Source organism: Cyprinodon tularosa, unplaced genomic scaffold (assembly GCF_016077235.1).
Source record: "Cyprinodon tularosa strain WSP-4 unplaced genomic scaffold, ASM1607723v1 ctg267, whole genome shotgun sequence".
Classification (NCBI taxonomy): domain Eukaryota; kingdom Metazoa; phylum Chordata; class Actinopteri; order Cyprinodontiformes; family Cyprinodontidae; genus Cyprinodon; species Cyprinodon tularosa.
Window position 1 is genome coordinate 1,466,965 of NW_024038971.1, and position 19,799 is coordinate 1,486,763.

The 19,799-nt window shown below is 37.5% G+C and overlaps 1 protein-coding gene across 2 annotated transcripts in view; it reads left to right on the forward strand.

Moving 5' to 3' along the window:
• Positions 1-203: 203 nt before the first annotated feature.
• eif2b3 (eukaryotic translation initiation factor 2B, subunit 3 gamma) overlaps positions 204-19,799 on the forward strand; it is a 46,739-nt gene continuing 27,143 nt past the window's right edge. Inside the window, exons 1-4 of one of the 2 annotated variants that reach the window (XM_038289353.1) lie at positions 204-515; positions 2,306-2,308; positions 5,221-5,373; positions 8,853-9,010. In XM_038289353.1, coding sequence (XP_038145281.1) covers positions 5,226-5,373; positions 8,853-9,010 — 306 coding nt within the window. In that variant the 5' untranslated portion in view covers positions 204-515; positions 2,306-2,308; positions 5,221-5,225. The remainder of the gene's footprint in view (positions 516-2,305; positions 2,309-5,220; positions 5,374-8,852; positions 9,011-19,799) is intronic. The other variant, XM_038289352.1, reaches the window with a different exon arrangement.

A 19,799-nucleotide genomic window follows, 5' to 3' on the forward strand; every position in this document is an offset into this window, starting at 1 on the left:
AGATTTTAATAAAATTATAGATTTTTTTATTTAACTTAAATTTTTGTAATTATTTTTTTTTCTTTTCTTTCTTTATGTTAAAGCTGTTTTAAGAAAGTTATATATATTTAATTTAAAGTGTAACAGTACTGAATACCTTTAATTATTATCTAAAATAAAAGAATTTATTCTCCAGGAACGGCGTTACGGGCGGAGTTGGTTTCCTATCGGACATATTTCACTGAGCGCCCCCATATGTCATCATACAAATGCTACCTGTTAGCCTGTTTCATAGTATTGTTGTAAAGTTATTAAGAGCGTAGTTTATTTTTTTGTCACCTTAGCACATGTGATATATTATTCATATTCAAAAAAGGTGTCTCGTTAAACTCACACGGTCTCTCCAGCAGTGTCAGTCGGTATTCCTTTGCGTTAGCTCAGGGCTAACTGCTACATTGACATCTAGAAACTTACATGCGTCTGCCACCGCTGCCATACTTGGACGGTAGATCATCTGCAATCAAGAACAGAGAGAGGTGGGTAATGTTTACTTAGATGATGTGACATATTCAATCTTCGTTTGAGTGTCTTTTCCATGGCGTGATATCAGTTTATTTAGCAACGTAGCAGATCAGTGGCTGATCAGTATGCTGTGGCGATGCCATGCACCTCTTAAATATTCCAGATGAAAGTGGAAGAAATAGAAAGTGTGCATTCTTTCCATGATCGCATCGTCTTTGCAAATAACAGTTGTTGCTATAGTTTGTTTATGCTGTCCTCAGCATTGATGGCATTTAATCTAGTTTCTGTCTGTCACAGTCAAAATGTAATCACCAAAATAACATTTAACATATTCGATCCTCCTTTGGATGAGGCTTAAGAGGGATAAAATGAAATAATTGAATATATTATTAAACAAATATGTGTAAATGTTTAATGTAATAATTAAATAAATGTAATGTAAAATGAAATAAATCAATACATTTACCATTCAAATGTATCAGTATATAATTAAATGTACCATTCATTCATTTAATACATCCCTAAGTGATTGAACTGTTGAATTATTTCTTTAGAAGTATGATATTAAATGATGATAGTAATTCTTTATAATAACTTTTTTATTTGTTTATACATTACATTATTTCCCTCTTCAATTGTTTATTTTATGGCGTCTGCACAGCAGCTTAATCATGAAATGACTGTCAACTAAAACCATCAAACTCAGAGGGTGGGATTAGCACCGTTTCCATAGAGACACTGACATCTGTCTCTATGGAGATGGGCTGCTTGTTGTTTAGAGTTATACAGCTTCGTCTAGGTTTTCTACTCTTTAAAGTCAATGTTTTCGAATTTTTCAAAAACACATTTCCATTTATTTCCATCTAATTGGGTGAGCAATTCCAGCCTCTATCTGCAGTTTGGTCACTAAAACGTTGCTGAGAGAATATGAGGTGGTGTCACAAGCTTATTAGATAAACTTAAGACAAAACTATGGATATAGAGGCTTGAAATACTCACCAAATGTGCTGTGAATAAATTGAAACATGTTTTTGAAGTTATTTCTACATTTTTAAGCCACAATTTTGATTTATGAGGTAAAAAAAATAAAAATGAAGGATTTGTCTTCTACTGCTCAGTGAAAAGCAAAGCACCCATGGTGATGTTTAAGGATCCCTTTGGACAGACACAGATGTGGTCATTTCAGATCACCATACAATTTCTTACAAAAGTGCCCATCACCACTGGAATTGATCACAAAGTGACAAGTAATGACCGAAAACCTAGATATTGTTTTATGACTAAGTCATAAAACAATGTTTACTAATAATGAGAATTTAGTGTGTATGTGTACTCAGCAACTTTAACTATAATAAAAAGCATTCACTTGTTTTAACATTTAAGTTAGAATTATATGGCTGTTCTGTTAAGGTTCCAAAAGGTTTGCTAGGATGTAACGTCATCCTCTTAATGACAAACGTCATTAAGAGGACCAATCACCACACCAGACGGCGCTGTGGTAAAAGTCTAACACATAAATCAGGGATAAATTACAAATTAATAGGTGTTAGAAAGTCCATGTTGTTTAGATGTTTTCCATTGGAAAGTGTTCATTTCTATTGTGTTTTCAGTGAGATATATGTCTGACGCTCATGAACGCACCATAGGGGTTCGAAACTCCATTGAACGCACCAAACGTGCATGAGAGATGGCTGAAAGCTTTTCATACTGATGCATCAGTATAAAGCTCATTATTTCCCATTTTCTCCTAACATTCTTCCTTTATATGCGTTCACCTACTGGACTTGCTGTGTGTACATGTCAGAAGGTGAGTTTAATGGTGTTTCATTGTGCTGTATGGTGTTAATTGCATATTTCATGATTATATGTCTAATGTTCGGATATATATATATTTTATGTACACTGTGTGCAGAATTATTAGGCAAGTTGTATTTTTGGGGATTATTTTAATTATTGGGCCACAATTGTGTTCTTAATCAACCCAAAAGACTCCTCAATATCAAAGTTTCATATTTTTGGAAGTTGATGTGTTTTTTAATATATTTGGCCATTTTATGAGGATGTCTGTGTGTGCAGGTAAATATTACTGTGCAGAAATATTAGGCAACGTAATAAAACAAATATATACCTATCTTACTTGTTTATTTTCACCAGGTAAACCAATATAACAACTAAAAATTCTGAAATAAACATTTGCGACATTAAAAACAACAAATTAGTGATCAATATAGCCACCTTTCTTCACCATGACGCTCAAAAGCCTTCCATCCATAGATTCTGTCAGTGTCTTGATCTGCATTTCATGAAGTACCAAAGGTTCTTCATGGGGCTTAGATCAGGTGAAAAAGGGGGACATGTCTTTATTTTTTTTGCTTTCAGACTTTTTCTGGCCAGCCACACTGTGGTGTATTTTGATGCGTGTGACGGAGCATTGTCCTGCATTAATATCATGTTTTTCTTAAATGATGGCGACTTCTCCTTGTACCACTGTTTGAAGAAGGCATCTTCCAGAAACTGGCAGTAGGTCTGGGAGTTGATCTTGACTCCATCATCAACCCGAAAAGGTCCCACAAGCTCATCTTTGATGATACCAGCCCATACCAGTACCCCACCTCCACGTTGCTGGTGTCTGAGTTGATAAGCAACTTGCTGCCCTTTGCTGATCCAGCCTGGTGCCCATCCATTTGGCCCAATTCTCATTTTATCAGACCAAAACACCTTGGAGAAATCAGTCCTCATATATTTCTTGGCCCAATCTTGTGTGTCTTGTTCAAAGGTGGCCTTTTTTCGGCTTTCCTTACCTTGACCAGGTCCCTGCGTATTGAGCACCTGGTGCTTCTCGGCACTCTAGACATGTTGCAGCTCTGAAATATGGCACAACTGGTGGCTAATGGCTTCCTGGCAGCTTCACGCTTGATCCATCTCAATTCATGGGGAGTTATTTTGCGTCTTCTTTTTTCAACATGCTTCTTGCGCCCCTGTTGGCTATTTGCCATGAACCGCTTGATTGTGCGATGATCCCACTATAAAAGCTAGGCAATTTCCAAACTACTGCACCCCTCTGAAAGACATCTGATAATTTTTGACTTCAGAGTCTGTCAAATCTCTTTTCTGACCCATTTTACCAAAGGAAAGGAAGTTGCCTAATAATTAAGCACACCTTATATAGGGTGTTGATGTCATTAGGACACACCCCTTCTCATTACAGAGATGCACACCACCTGATTTACTTAATTGGTAGTTGGCTTTCAAGCCTATACAGCTTGGAGTAGGACAGCATTTATGAAAAGGACGATGTGCTTGAAATATTTATTTGCCTTATTATTTTGCATACAGTGTATATTATGTATGATGTGTTCTGCTATGGTAGAGGATTAGGGACACTGAAAAAAAAAAAGTTGACTGATTTTTTTATTTTTATTTCAGTTTAATATTGGGAAAAAGTCAGAATTCTGACTTTAATATCAGAATTCTGACTTTAATCTCAGAATTGTGGATCTTAATGTAGATGGGCACCATGAAGGAAGAGATGTGGGAGCACTCAGCTTCACTGACAAAGATGTGAGTTGTTTTGGAGGGCCAGTAACACATTGGGGGGAAAATGACGCAATCAGGCAACTTTTTATGTGCCAGAGGGGTCCCCGGTGATGCTATTTTATTAATGGAAGAGCAGAAGGTGATTAAAACATGAGAGATAATCTCTAAAACAAACATGGCTACGGCTTGATGCTAACATGTCTGTTAGCTGTCAGAAAACAGTCAGAATTCTGAGATTAAAGTCAGAATTCTGAGATTAAAGTCAGAATTCTGACTTTTTTGTTATATTATACTGAAATAAAATTTAAAAATCAGTTAACTTTTTTTAGTTTTTCAGTGGCCCTAATCGTCTTCCATAGTTCTGCACTGATTATTATTTGTATTCCTTTGTACAACCACAGTAAATCTACCACAAAACAGTCATCTGCCTTTGTGTCTTTTAACACATTGCCGCTCTAAACCAGCTAACTCCTGGATAACATCTTATCTCCTTTTTAATAGAGAAAGTTTTAAATGTTTATATCACAGAGCATTTATCCCTTCCTATTGTTATAATATGGCAGCTTCAAAGGGGCCCACGATAACTCTGGAGTAGAGCCAGAGTTCCGCTTCTCAGTTGGAAGGTTCTGCCTTCAAGACGGTTATTAGTCAGGACGACAGACGTCTAGGTATATATGGCAAGACGTTTGTACAGGTTATTGTTTATTGATTCCCCTAATCTAGTCTGACTGAAGTTAACCTGCTTGCTGTGGTTTCTGTTCATTTTAAGCCTGACAGATGGATAGATTCACGTCCCCATAATAACATTTTTGAGTGTTTCCTTCTGAGAGGTGAAATGTTAAAAAAATCTTGGTGTGATACATTTTTGACTTGTTTTTGTACCGAATCGGTGTCACACAAATAACTTTTCCTTGCTTTAATTGACAATGAACACAGAGAATCCACCTGTAGATTTCTTGAAAAACAAAACCTTTATTAAACCTCAGAGCAACAAGCTGTACCTGCCATTAAAAAATAAACAAAACACTGAAAAATGACCCCTGATGTTTATGTCAGATCGTGAAACTGCCGATTGTATATGTTGCTGAGACATGAGGTTGTTGCTCTGACCTCTCTATGAATGTTTCTCCCTTATCAATCTGAACCAGGTTCTTCTTATTTTTGTTACCTTTTACCTTGCAGACATCATGGAGCTCCAGGCGGTGCTGATGGCAGCTGGGGGCGGTTCGCGTATGACGGAACTGGCATACAACACCCCCAAACCCATGCTACCTGTTGGCAACAAACCCCTAATGTGGTATCCCCTGAACCTGCTCGAGAGAGTAGGTTTTGAAGGTGAGAACTTATAACCCACCAAAGCTTCCATGCTTTAACGAAAAACTCACATCCGACTTATACAATTGTGTTCTATAAAATACAATTCTGCAATCTGTATCTGACCCATATTGGGTCAAACATGAAGTCAGGAGCTTCGTGTGAGCTGCATGCCCTTCAGTCAGATTAAGTGCTTCTGTGGGAGGAGCTCAGGTCGTTATAGGGAGCACATTTTTTGGTTTCCATATAAAATGTAACGAAACAAAATGCTGCTAGTTGGTTTATATGACCCAGATGAGAGGTATGGAGCATTAAGTGGAAAAACTTACCTTGAAGAAGAAAACTTACACTCTCAGTTACACATAAGGACTAAAACATGTGTATTTGGAGCTTTAGCTTTCCTGTTTTTTTTTTTAGCAAGTCCATGTTTTTAATCTGTAGTAAAAAAAAAAAAAAAAAAAAAAAGAAGCAATAAGATAAAAATTCCTGAAAAACACTTAAGGAAGTATCATGGTTTTGCGAGGCTTTGCTGCAGTGAGATCTTCTCTTTTCACCACCTGAGAAAAAAATCAGGAAAAAAACTAGCACAGATGAAGCAGGACTAGATCCTGCAGCATGGCAACAAAAAACATACAGTATCTTTAAAGATTTATTACGGATTAAGAAATGTAAAATCTGGAAATGTGTTTCCCAGATCTCATTGAGATCTTGTTGACTGACTGAGAGGCTAACATTCAAGAAATCCCTGGAATGGAGAAATAGTGGCCAACTTTCGTCCAACTGATGTCATAGTCAGGTAGATGGCAACTTGAAGGGTCATCTCAAGTTGATGTAGTCAGAGAGGGTAAAGCTAGCTTTGTGGTTATAGGGTACCTAAGCTGTTCCCTAAACTTGACGTTAGACATTTGCTGATGTATTTTATTTAAAGCAAAACAAACTGATTGAAGTGCAATTTAACCACATGCTTGCTAGATATAACGAACTGGATACACATCAGTTTTTGACAATTCCCTAATAAAAAAGCTGAATTTTTTCTCTTTAAATGACTGTAAATCATAGACGATTCTTTTTATAACTATAAGTTTCACAATTTTAGCACCTCTAAGAATCACTTTAAATGATGGTCACCAAAATATGTTTTTAGATGTGATTAGTGTGTCTTTTGAAGTTTTATTGAACCATACATAATTTCCTATTTCGCTGTGAAAAAGGGGAGTTTTGAATTGTCGTCGTCCAAAATGGGAGGGACAGGAGAATGTGACATTCGAGTGGTGCATGTATAATAATGTAATCTTCACAATCCTTTACCTGTATCCTTACCTGTGCCAGACTGGCTGGACAGGTACCCAAGATTATTTTTTCATCACGCAAAGTTATCCCCCCTTTGTTTGTCACTTAAGGGTGACAAACAAAACCTAAAAAATAATTCCTCCATTTAGAAAACGTAAACCATGCCTGAAGGGAAAAAATGAAAATAAAAGCGAAAAGTAAGCTTTCTGAATTAAATGCAGGCAGAGTGCTGTATCTAATAACAAAAACCTGTTAAATCAGTCCGTTGAAACAGAAGCATTGATCTTCTCTTTCGGCTGTCAGCTGCTCTCTTCCTGCTTCTGTGCTGGGACCCGTGACCCAAAGATCAGAAAAATCAAATGTTTCCCCTATGTAAGTTGGGTATCACTGCAAACGATCAACCTTTGTTTCTAAGGAGTGTTTTGTTCAAAACGAAATTTTAACCTTAACTAATAGGATGGTGGAGGGGCGGATGAAACGGGCAGAGAGCTGCTGACTGTATGCAGAGCTCCTCCACAGGATCTGGAAAAACATTGCTGATTTTACACATCCTGAGTCCACAATCTCCAACCTATGAAACAATTTGTCTGTCTTAGTCAAAAGTCCACTTAAAGGCCTAACTTTTAACTTCTTAATTCAATTGGAACCAGCCGATGAACCTCCACTCTCTAGTTTTGTCACCTTCTTCATAACAGGTAGACGGGAGTTTCAACTTATTTGATATTATCAGTTTAGGCTGATCTGTTATTCAGAGTGACTGTTTTTTTTTATTGTAATAAATAAATAATTAAGACATTATAGCTTTCTCTAGTAACATTATTTAGTGATTCAAGTACCGTATTTTCTGGACTATAAGCCTCTACTTTTTTCCTACATTTTGAACCATGCGGCTTATTAAGAAGGAGCGGCTTTTTTTTTTTTTTCCTATCCGCCAGACAAGGAAGGTAAAGTTGGAAATGAAAGAGTAAGGGGCTAATTTTCATTTAGCACAAGAACATGCTAGCAGCAGGCATGACGTAGAACAATTGTCCACAGTTCACACATTTTGCCATTTATGTGCTGCATCAAAGCTGCCGAACCAATTAAGACACTGGGCTGAACTCCTGCGGTGCTGAAATAAAGACCAACGTAGCCCACTCTTTCGATTAGAAGCCCTTATTGCTGTGAGCCAGCAAGCTAACAGGAGCTAGCATTCTTCTTCTTCCCTACTATAGGTGCTACATGTAGAGCTCCCCCTACAGGTTTTGTGGGAGACTGTTCAGTAGATATCAGCGGCTTATGGCCCGGTCCAGCTTATACATGTAAATTTCCAGTTTAAAAAAAAATTTAGTAGGCACGGCTTTTAGGGAGGTGTGCTCTATATTCCGGGAAATACGGTATTTATTTTTTATTCTAACACAGGTGGTTGGAGGTGGGGCTTAAAGCTTTTCAATGGAAACTGGGCATTAGCAATGGATTAAGTTAAGAGTCCAGAAACGCTTGTGGTAGAGGATTACAGGACATTGTAAATGATTAAAACACTTATTCTAATGTAACAAATATATATTTTTAATGACCTTGGTAAATGTCCTGTATTTAACGTATGTGTCGCACAAGGATTGGTTGATGTTGCAGCATTCGATTTTTCTCCACACAAGCTGGTGTTCGAGAGAATTGTTTAAACTAAACTTAAACAAACTGTTATTTAGAAATAATCAGGTTCTCTTTATTAAAGATTTAGTCAGGTGTGCTATTCCCGTCTGACGCTGCAGACTGCATTTCTGACTGTTTGGGTGTCGCAGGTTCACAGGCCTGACTTGATTAAGGACAAGCTTCTATTTTCCAGACTTGACAATAAACTGGACCGTTCATTACCTGTAGTTTGGTGTTAGACTGCAGGAAAGTTGCTCTCTATAAGTAATCACTCTGTGTGGCCAGCAGTTTACTATGTGCTGCCTGCTAGCCAGGGCTTTGCAATTAGATTTTACTGGGCTGACACAGCTAGTCTGTGCAAATGCCCAGTAGAAACAGTTTAATGTCTGCAATTCTTATTAGAACAGGCAGACTGTGCAATCTGTGGATTTGTTAGGTGTTACAGTTTTGTTGCTTATCACAAAGTTTAGAGATTAATTTGATGTTAAGTTTGCAGCTGCAGCAATATTCTTGTTCTTTGACTTGTTACTTCACGTGTTTCTGACTGATGCATGTTTTCTGCGTCCTGTGTTTCCCAGAGGTCATAGTAATAACCACCAAAGACGTCCAGAAGATGATGAGCACAGACCCTAGAATGAAGCCGGACGTGAAGATGAAAATGGAGGTGGTCTGTGTCCCGGAGGACGGAGACATGGGCACTGCTGATGCTCTCAGACACATTCACCAGAAGATAAAGGTCTGCTTACTTTCTTTGTTTTTAGTATCCAAACAAATAGTTTCTCATAAAGTCTTGTTTAATAAAATTGAGTCTTTCACAATAACATGACCTCTAAATTGAAGTTATTTAGGTTATCGCTGCTTTGCCTGATCTATTTACTTTCAACCAAATAAAAACCGATGGCTTGATAGCTTTACTTGATACTTATGTTTTATCAGATTTTGGAGGGATAAAAGATGTTTAGCAAGGTGTGTGTTCTGCAGGGGACCCACTGATCCATGTCTGTTCTGGCCCCAGGCTGGCAGCCAAGGCTGTTGAAGTGCCTTGTTTTGTTTTACCTTCTCTTTCAAACACACACAACCTTTGCCTTCACACAGATGAACCCATGCTGGGTTGTTATCCATGACCTCCCAACTCCAATTTCCATCCCTGCTCTGTATCCTGCCTACCGATCCCACCATGCCTCCACTCATCCAATTCACTTTAAACATATGAGGTCATGGTTAAGACTCCAATTCTCTGTGTTGCCAGTTTACCCAGTACACCATTCAGTCACATGCAGTGGAGGTGCACATCTGTGCAACATTTGTGTTTAGGTATGTTGGGGTGGATATGTTACAGGTCTGACCGGCCTCCTCTAAAACATGATGACATATTTGTTTGACATTTGTGTATTGCAGAACTGTGGATTCCCCACAGATTCGTTTGGCTTTGTTTGGGATTTTTATGTAGTTGGAACGTGGAAAATACACATTTCTTTAGGGTGGCAGTTACTTAATATCCTGTGGAAATATAAAACAGATATTTAAAAAGGTCCCACAGCCATGATCCATGCATTTATCCTTGTGAACAGATTTCTTGTCCAACACAGGACAAAAACAGCCATACATATACAATAGAAATAAAATAGAAAGAGCAATTCACCTCACATGCATATTTTTTTACCATAAGAGGAAGAAAAAGTACCTGGAGAGAACAAGTGTCTGCTTGTTTATTCCTAGAGCACAACTTGAGGTCCTGTAGGTCCTCCTCTGTGGCTCTTAAAGTTTTTAAGATAAACTAACATAGACCTTCATTAATAATTTGATTAAATGAAATTGCTGACTCTTTAAATATTCAACATCTAAATAAATGGACACCCTTTAAATAGTAGTTTATATATCAACTTATTCTAAGGGCTATGTAGACTTTGGAGACAAACTTTTTTAGTACAAGCAATTACACATGGCTCCTCGGGGAAATCTTTTCCAAAATGGCAGACAGTCTACAGTTGCATGTTGGAGACAATACGACGTTGCTGCCTTTCCTGTTGCTTATGACAGCAATTTATATTTTGGGCGCTTAGGTATTTACTTATTCTCTCTTTCATTTCCAATACGATGTGGATATTGACTAGATACAATATCAGCATGAAACATACATACTTTTAATACTTTTGCTGTGTGCTGAATGTCAAAGAAGGTTTTATCAAGCAATATCACTCAAACAGAGAACAATAGTCAAAAACAGATTAACTGACTGAACTCGAACCACAGTCGGCCTCGGCAGATGGCTGCTCACACTGAGCCTAGTTCTGCTGGGGTTTTTTCCTGTTAAAAGGGAGTTTTCCTTTCTACTGTCACTACCAGCATACTTGCTGTTAGGGGCTGCTGTTGAGTCAAAGAGTCGATGCAATCAACTGGTTTTCCTTAGATAGAAAACTTTGAATGATCTGACTTAATGACTTGGTTGAATTGTCTGCAAAGTGCCTTGAGATGACATGTGTTGTGAATTGGCGCCATATAAATAAACTGAATTGAACTGAATATTAATTGTTAACATTATCTTTGGACAGAAGCTTTGTGTTTTTATCAGAATGCCAATATTGGACATTTTAGACCCAGGTTAATATAATCTGATATTAGTTTTTGCCTGATATTAGACTGATATCGATATATCGGATTGAGACATCCCTACTTAAAGTTGTAGGAAAGTCGTATTTAAATGTCAAATCATTCTGGCTTAAACATGTATATAAATGTACTGTTTATCAGACCATATTGTCTCAAAAGTTAGAAAATTTCAATAAAAAAAAAAAATCCTGTCGTAAAATCTACATTTTTTTTTCTTCGTTATCTTATGCAGGCCAGTTAGTTATACGTCAGCTTGTACACCTGAATTCGGTGTACAATCATATATCAACGGTCATCTGTCAATCAAATTTTTTCAGTAATAGCATCTTGATTCATATGTCACAGCTAATATACGCAATGGTTGAAATAAGAAATAAAAATCATTTACTTTACCATTGAGTCCCGTCCCAGTGTTCATGGGGATGGACGCCTGTGTCTTCGAAAGGCGTAGCGCTAAAGGAACTGGCAGCATTGGAAGGCAAGGGCTCAAACATGTACGGCTGTAAGCCTTTTACACCAAACCAATCTTCTGCCTCCCTGGCGTCCTCTTCCAAAACAACCTTATCCCCACTTTCCTCCTCTAAATAAAAAATGTATGATGAAGGAGACTCATCCACATAAAACTTTCCTCCTCTTGCATGTTTCTGCTGTCCATAGCGTTCCCTGACAGTGTCGTTTCTAAGTCACCAATTTAGTGCTACTTGGTACCAATGTAATTTCCCATTGGGAACCTACTAGCACTAAGTTACTAACTGGTTAGCAAGATGCTTCCGACAAACCGACCATAACCAAACTTGCTTGCAAACCTTCCGCCATAACAATCCTGCCCCCTTAATAAATGACCAATCACATTAAATTTATTCACTCGTGTAAAGTCAGGAGAATTCGGAACTGCAATGGCTGAAACAGCCATATTCCTATGACTTTAAAGGCATTTAAGAGGATTCTGTGGTGGAAGATTTGTCCGACAGTTGATTGTGTATTTTTGTATTGTGCACGTGTCAGTGTTCCCTCATTCGCAAAAGTTTTCTAACGCCTCAGCCGGTGCTATGCCGAGAAATACCTGCCTGCTGAGAATTACTTCCCCCCTGCACATTGCTGAGAAAACGGATTGAAAATATGAACAAAAAAGGGAACTTTAAACATATTCTTAATGTTTTAATATTTCTTATGCATGGATGCCCTTTTGTGGACAGCTACATGCCAAGAACTTCCTGCATGCCATAACACCAGCGCCCCGGTTAAACTTTTACCAATATAGACATTTTATACATCCTTAGAAAGCTTTGATTCTCCAAAATTCAACCACCAAGTTCATTTTATGGACACCATGAGCACCAAAGCAAAATTAAGATATAGCAGCATGTTATATCAGAATTTCTAAAATAAAGCTCAGACTTCCTACCTGAAGCGATCCAGAGGCCGCCTTATGAATCTACTCTTAGATTGTTTATAATCAATTTGTCTGTAACTGTCTCCAGATAAAAAGTAATCCAGCATTTTCATAATAAAAACATTCAATGATATGAAAATCACCACATAAAGTCAGTTTTTTGACTATTAAAAAAAGTTTGATCCTTATAGCTAATGCTAACCATCTTGCTAATTACCTTAGCTTCGAACAAAGACCTTCTTTTCCAATTAGGTTTGTCTGGATTCTTTTTGGCCATTGATGCTCCAGTTTACACAAAGTGTGAACAAATAGCTAAAAAAAAAGTACTTCTTCATGCTTCGGTGTAATGGCGGACCGCTAGCTAAACAGAGCATAAGTAGTTGTTGCCTACGTCAAACATACTGGAAGCACATACACAAAATGTTTGATAGACAAACAAGTAGTCAAACCACTTTCAACAGTAGGTAAAATAGATTGGCTAATGTTTTTGTAGGCCCCACCACAGCCAGAGTTTATGGATTTTAATTTTTTTCGGGGGGTTGGACCATAAGTGCAAGCATGCTATCCATCAATTAAGTCATTTTAGATGAGTCTGAACACTCAATTTCCTCTTGAATACCTTTAAGCTAAAATATTTGTGGCTTTATGATTTATTTTTAATAATAAATTTCCCTTATGCATCTACAGTTTGCTGAAGCAGAAGACTGCAGCATTTCTTTGTTTTGATTTGACTCATTGATATTATTCTGTCCAAGATGAAATCTAAACGTGCTTAAACCTCTTAGCTGAAGCTCCAGTGTTTTGAGTATAGTGACCTTAAGATGCAAAAAGCTAAATTGCAATGTTCCAGTAATCTATATCAAAGCCAATGAAAAAAGGTAAGGTTTTGCTCAATTACTGTATTTTTTGATAATTATGCTTGTCATTTCTGTGCTGAAAGTGTTTATCTCAGTTGTCTACTGTATCTTTGAATTATTCCTTTTTGCATGGCATTAATGCACTGACGATCTTTTATCATGACATATTCTACAGTAAGGTAATTGAACCTATGAGTTTTTGTATTTTGTAAAGTGTTACACACTTTTATCCCAGAACGTGTCTGAACAGATGGTTGTTGTTGCTTCTGAAGATTTCCTTGATCAAAACTTTGTATATCCTTGTATAAACACACTTAAAAAAAAAACAAAAAAACTAGCCACTGCTTGTTCCTATTGAGAGTCTCTTTGGCTTTAATCCTCCAAGCAGTTCACTAGATTACAGGCATTGAGTTACACACACTCACACTCTGCTAGGTGATGAGTGAAGAAGTGTACCCATGGCCTGCCAAATCCAAGCAGACAGATCTCCCCATCTGTCAAAGCGATGCTTCAACCCAGCATAGAAACCCTGACACACCTACTTGTGTCTTTTGGCAAACACCGTCATATGAGGGGATTTGGTTCAAACTAAAAACTAAATACTTACAGGAATCAGAGTACACTTTACAGTGGGTCATTCCTCCTGATTAATGAAAAGAGAGATTACAGGCAGCATATTTTGATTTGTTCACTTTTCAAACACTGAAGCTACACAAAGGTGGACGGATATGCTGATTAATGCTTGGATCTTTCACAAAAAGCCATACTAGTGAAAGGAGTACTTAACATGCTCCTTTTGCTTTGTATGCCTTAACCCTCCTTGACATTTTTTTTAACTATCATTCAAGTTTAATTATGTCGGAAAATGAGGGTAGGAAGCCAAAAGAGCCAGATGTACATTAAAAACTCAGATTCAGCGTTCCTCCTTGGGTCCACAAACGTTAGTCAGCTTTTAAGACTCAAGAGAAAAGGTGAAGAAAGAGAGGCATTAGAGCTGGAGAAGAGAAATACTGCAAACATACAAGACTGAGTGTCTGTTTTCATTATGTAGCTCACACCCTCCATGCTTTCCATCATGCTTTTGTTTCCTTTTTAGAAGCTATTTGTTTAAACCAGACGGTACTATTTGAAATCTAAATGAAATTCTTTGATGTGTTGAAAGAAAAATTAAGTCAGTGTCAAGACTCTGCTCGGCTTTAATACAAATATCGTTAGCTATACGGTTGTGAAAGACTAATTATATGTTTGTATGAATCGGTAGTTGCTATGGTGGCAATAGCCTATAGCAGTGGTCTCAAACTTTTAGATAGTGCTGTTTTATCACCATGGTACATGTATTTTTAACAACATTGTCTCTGGTAAGGGTAACCAGACCATTTCTATATGTAAAACAGTTATTTAAAAACAAAACAAACAACAGACAATTTAGTTATAAAGAACCAATGTAAACTCATTTCAATTTAAATAGAAACAGTTATGTTAAAAGCTTGTCGTCTCATAGGGAGTGCCTTTTTTAAAATGCCTGTGTTAACGCCTGTTTGGGTCTAGCAACTTCCTCTGGATGCAATGCTGCCGGCAGTCCCCTTGCCGGCTCTCCATACCTGACTCCAGAGATGGGGTATCTGGAGTCAACAAGTCATCTCTATGTCAGTATTTGTTCTGCCCAGCCACTGAACCAGGTGAGTCCAATCTGCACTGGTTAAACCAGATTGGTTTATTCAGTGGCTGCACAGAACAGATACAGGACATAAGTCGCTTACCCACTGAAAACCCGGGATTTTCAAAACCAAGTCGACCCGCTAACAATCAACCTTTTGGCTCTTTTCCCATTTTACCGAAAGGCCTAGTCCGACCACCTGCTGGCAAGCTGCGTGGCCACTGTCGCTTATCACTGCATTTCTGATGATGTCTTCAGGCTGTGTAAGCGTTGATGATGTCAATATTGCAACAGAAATTAGGGAAGTAAATGATAGAGAGAAACTTTATCTGTCCGAATCCCTCTTACCAGAGCTGTGCCACGTGTATCGAATGTAAACAGTGTTCTTTCGGCTTGTTTGATCATTGGTGACTGGCGCAGAGTGTTGACGTCTGTACGTTGCATTCAATGGTGTCACATAATTTAGCCTGTCAACTTAGGTCTGGTGTTCCTACTACATGCTGATCAGAGCCAAGGCGATTTAACGTGAGTAGCTTGCCGCAGTTTTTGACCCGGTTTGTTTGACACGTGTCAGTGAGCTGTTCCCACTGCCACTAAAACCCAATTGTTCCCGGATTTAAATACTTTTTTCGGACAGTGGTAAAGAGATAATAGAGATGACTTGTTGACTCCAGATTCCCCATCACTGCCTGACTCCAATGTGAGCTCATTGGCAGAGTTTTTGTGTTGTATAATTTTCATGTAAAATTTGTACAACAGCAGCCCTCAAGGATTTGAAACGGAGACCAATAACATATTTTATTTTTTTTTAAAGAGAAATTAAGCACCAAACATCATCTCCAGTTATTTTCAGATTTAATTTTTTCTTGGTTTAACCACAAAACTATTCCTGTGCAGGTCTTTAGGGTTTTGGCTCTATCAGGTTTGCAGAGGAGTGACATAAATTTTTGACAATTGTTCTTTTCCAAATGATGCAATTTTTCCCTTTTAACCCTTTGTTTAACATCACTAATGTGTTCAAAGCTTGGGATATTGTTTTAACTCCCAGCATTGCTTTAAACTTTAAACTTCAACATTTTACCCCTGACCCAACTCCTGTGTTCCTGTTTGCTTACCAGTGCTCTCCAACAAACCTCTACGGCATTTTTAACAGAATAGCTAGATTTATTCTGAAATTATTTCATATACAGGAAGGCTCCATTTTCTGTTCAAAGGATGTCTAAATTACAGAGACACTTTGCATGTTTTTTTTTCTAATAATTTGAGCCTTAACGACTAAAACACTGTTTGATGAGCAGACTGTCACGACGTTGGTTCTGTGCCAAAGCATCTATGGCTACCTTCACACTGCAGGCCTTGATACCCAAATTCTTTTGTGAAATTCCGATGTTTTTGCGCTGCCGTTCACATTTCCAAATATATGCGACTTGTATGTGATCTCCAGTGTGAGCTGCAGTCATACAACACAAGTGTCCCGCATGCGTAGTAGATGACGTAATGACATCACAGGCCAGCGTGCACTGTGTTTACGGAAGCAAACATGGATCGTAGTGCTGGAGCACATCTAGCTGTCTTTCTCAACCATAAAAACACAATCTTTTCAAGATGGTTAAACATAAATACAGCTCTCTGCATCATCGTCCCCCATAGTTGTTGTTTTTCTTGCCACTTCTTCATAGCAACACCCAGAATAGTGACCTTTGTCGGGTATTAATGGCACTCAGGTCGGATGAATACGACCTGGCCACTCAGACACAGGCCGCATTTGAAAAGATACGATTTGTATCGGATTCAGAACCACATAGCCAAGTGGCTTGGGTCGCATTAGAAAAAAATCGGATCTGTGTTGTTAAAAAAAAAATCGGATTTGGGTCACTTCAGGCTGCAGTGTGAACATAGCCTAAAAGCCTGTAGCCTATTTTTCTAAATTCATGGTCAGAGGTTCCCGTGCTGTTTGGCAGATGTGACATGAAGCATGTTCATGTTAAATGGGTCTGACCTATGGGACATATTCAAGATGGACTTTGTGGATGCTCAGAAACAAACTGGCATCCAGCTCAACTCAGACAGCAATGGTAACTCTAGGTAAGGTGAAAAAGTTGAAGAAACAAGAAAACCTTGATAGATGCGAGCTACAAGGACTAGCTGAAGAGAGCTGCAGTTCTGTGTTTTGGCCACAGGTGGCAGTAATAGAAAACTCTGTAATGCATGAGTTTTACCAAATTTTATCTATAAGTCAGGGAGCTTGTTTTATTTTCCAGCCATACTTTTGTGATTTAAGAATATCACTATTTCTTTCCACTTCACAATTAAATATTGCTTTGGGTTTATATGTGGCAGAGAAAACAATATATATGGAGGTCTGTGATTAAAAGTTTATAGGTTTTTAATAATTTTGAGGTACACTACAAATCCCAAACTGTGGACCAAAAACAGTCCATCAGTTACTCAAATCTGTAGCAACATTATTATTATTATTAGACTATTGAGATCCTGTTTATTCTTATTCTAGTTCATATTTGTTTAAGTTGACATTAGCTTCAAGTTAAAAACAAAATAAATATATCTTTTGAGTGCAATTACTAGAAGTACGTGATAACGTTTAACTTTGTTTTATAACTCTGTCCTGCTTAGAAGACAGAGGCACATAAAACAATTTTCACATCTGAAACTTTTAGATTTTATATTAATAGAAAAATCTTTTTAACACTACTGTTTAGAGAAAAAGAAAAGGTTTTCTGTGGTAGGTCAAGATTGAGTACGTAGTTTTGGGTTGAAGTCACCTACCACTTGGATAAGTATGTGTCTGTATGAGATTTTGTAAGCATCAGTGTGTGTGGTCCTGACCTGTCCACTGATCCTGGCTGTGGAAAGGCCAAAGTGCCTCTGTCTCTCCAGCTGACTCAACTCTGCTGTCGCCTCAGAGTGTGTGGCTGTGCGTGTGGGATTGTGTGTGTGGCCTCTGTGTAAGCAAGCTATTGTCAATTGATGTGCGAATGCATGTGCATGCATGTGAGCATGATGCTTTTGTGCTCCGTTTCTGAACATGTGCACAAGCCTGTCAGTATGTGATAGAGAGACAGTGCAGGATTGAAAGATCTGAGTCTGAAGATCTTTTGCAGACACCTCCATTTAGTCAGACTGCTTCCTGTCGCCGGGTCTGGATCAAGGTTATGATTAAAGCTAATCTTGGTTAACTTGATGACCCTTAATCCTGCTGGTACCGTTCTTATTTTGAAACGCACAAATAACAGCTCTAAACTCTTTATCATTCAGCTGAAATCAACCCCACATGTTCATGTTGAGTTCTGAAAGGGGCATATAAAAAGCTGTGTTTCATATAACGGTTAATATAAGAAAAATCTGTTTGAATCTGCAATACAGTAAATGTAATTTAAAGGGATAAGTATAAAGGCCACACAGATTAACCCCTGAGCTGAAGTCATTAACCGATGAACTAATCATGAATTATCTAATAATAATAATAATTCACCTTAGCTAACCCACTACTAAAAAACTTTACAGCAGTTTTTCCAGAATCTCCTCATAATAAAATGGTTTAAGTTTGCTAAGTAACTGCTAATATTGAGGCTGTTTAAAAATGTTTTTGTTATAATGAATAATGAAGTGTTCCGCTGCAGTAAAGATCTAAAGAGTTTGTTTTATTTAATTTAATTAATTTTAACTAATGGTTGACTGGCAAATATTTAAAGATTAATTCATCCTTTATAAGCTTAGTGGAAAGAGTAGTAGTACAGTAGTTTAATCCAATTCCACTAAACCCCAGATGTCCTATTGATCTATACATTTCTGCATCATAAGTTCATAATTGGTTAAGTAGTTACTTAATCTTTTGTTTGTATTAGTTATTGTTACGTGCCAATAATTCATCATTAGTTAATGATTAGTTAAGGTTAACTCATTAGTTTATGATAAGTTCACCATAAGTTCATGTGATTTGGACTCGACTCTTGATTCCTACATTATTGCTTAATTTTAGCTAATAGGAAGTTTGTGATTAGTTCATTAGTTCCTAATGTAAATTAGTATTTGATTTATGAATCTTTTTGGCTGTTATGAAATTATTCTGTTGGAATGGCGACTTACATCTATTAATACATTCTTGCCTCAGAACATAAGATTTTATTTTGAGATGTGTTGTGTTAAGCCAGATGCAAGTAATTCCCTTTATAATGAAATAGTTTTATGAAATCATTTTTTGGACACTGATGACAGTATTACACGGAAAGCATAATCTTTGGGGATTTTAAGTGGACAGATCAATAATGTGTTAGGCTTAGTAAAACTGCATCCATATTTCCTTAGAATGAATGAATCACGATAGTGTTTTGTGTTACCGTTTTCATTTTGCAGATGTAATTCTGTGCCCTTCTCTCTTTCTGTCTCCTGCATTGGGGTGGAATGAAAGCAGCCGTGTCTCTGTCATTAAGGCTTCTAGTTCTAATGGTAGGATTAGTTCACACGCTGACAGCCTTCATCGCAGGACACACAAATGGAGAACATGGATGCACAAATGCTGGCATGTCTCCTTCCTGTAGATGGTGGGAGATTAGAATGCTGATTGGAATTCACAAGCTGTGTATTTATTTAGTTTTGAAAACAGTTGTGGCTTTAAATAGCTTCTTTTAGCTTTTGTCCCTGGCTGCTGAGAATAGCATAATGTGGCAATAGTTAATATGGTGTAGAGTAGGCAAAATCTGGAAGGGGTGCGTCTCATTTTGAGATCTGTTTAAACACTTCTGCAGACAATTATAAATTACATATGGTGACACTACTGAATAAAAGACAAACTGCAAATCGGCTAAATGGTGAATTCTTGTATTATCGCATAATGAGAGAAGTAATCCTGGATTTTATTCTGTTTAAAATTCTAGCTCAAAAAGCATTACACAGAGGAGGAATAATTAATTAGTCACACTTAAAAAAATCTCAAAACATAATCTGCAAGGATTCTACATTTATTCTCTTTATTAAGCTTTTTATCTAT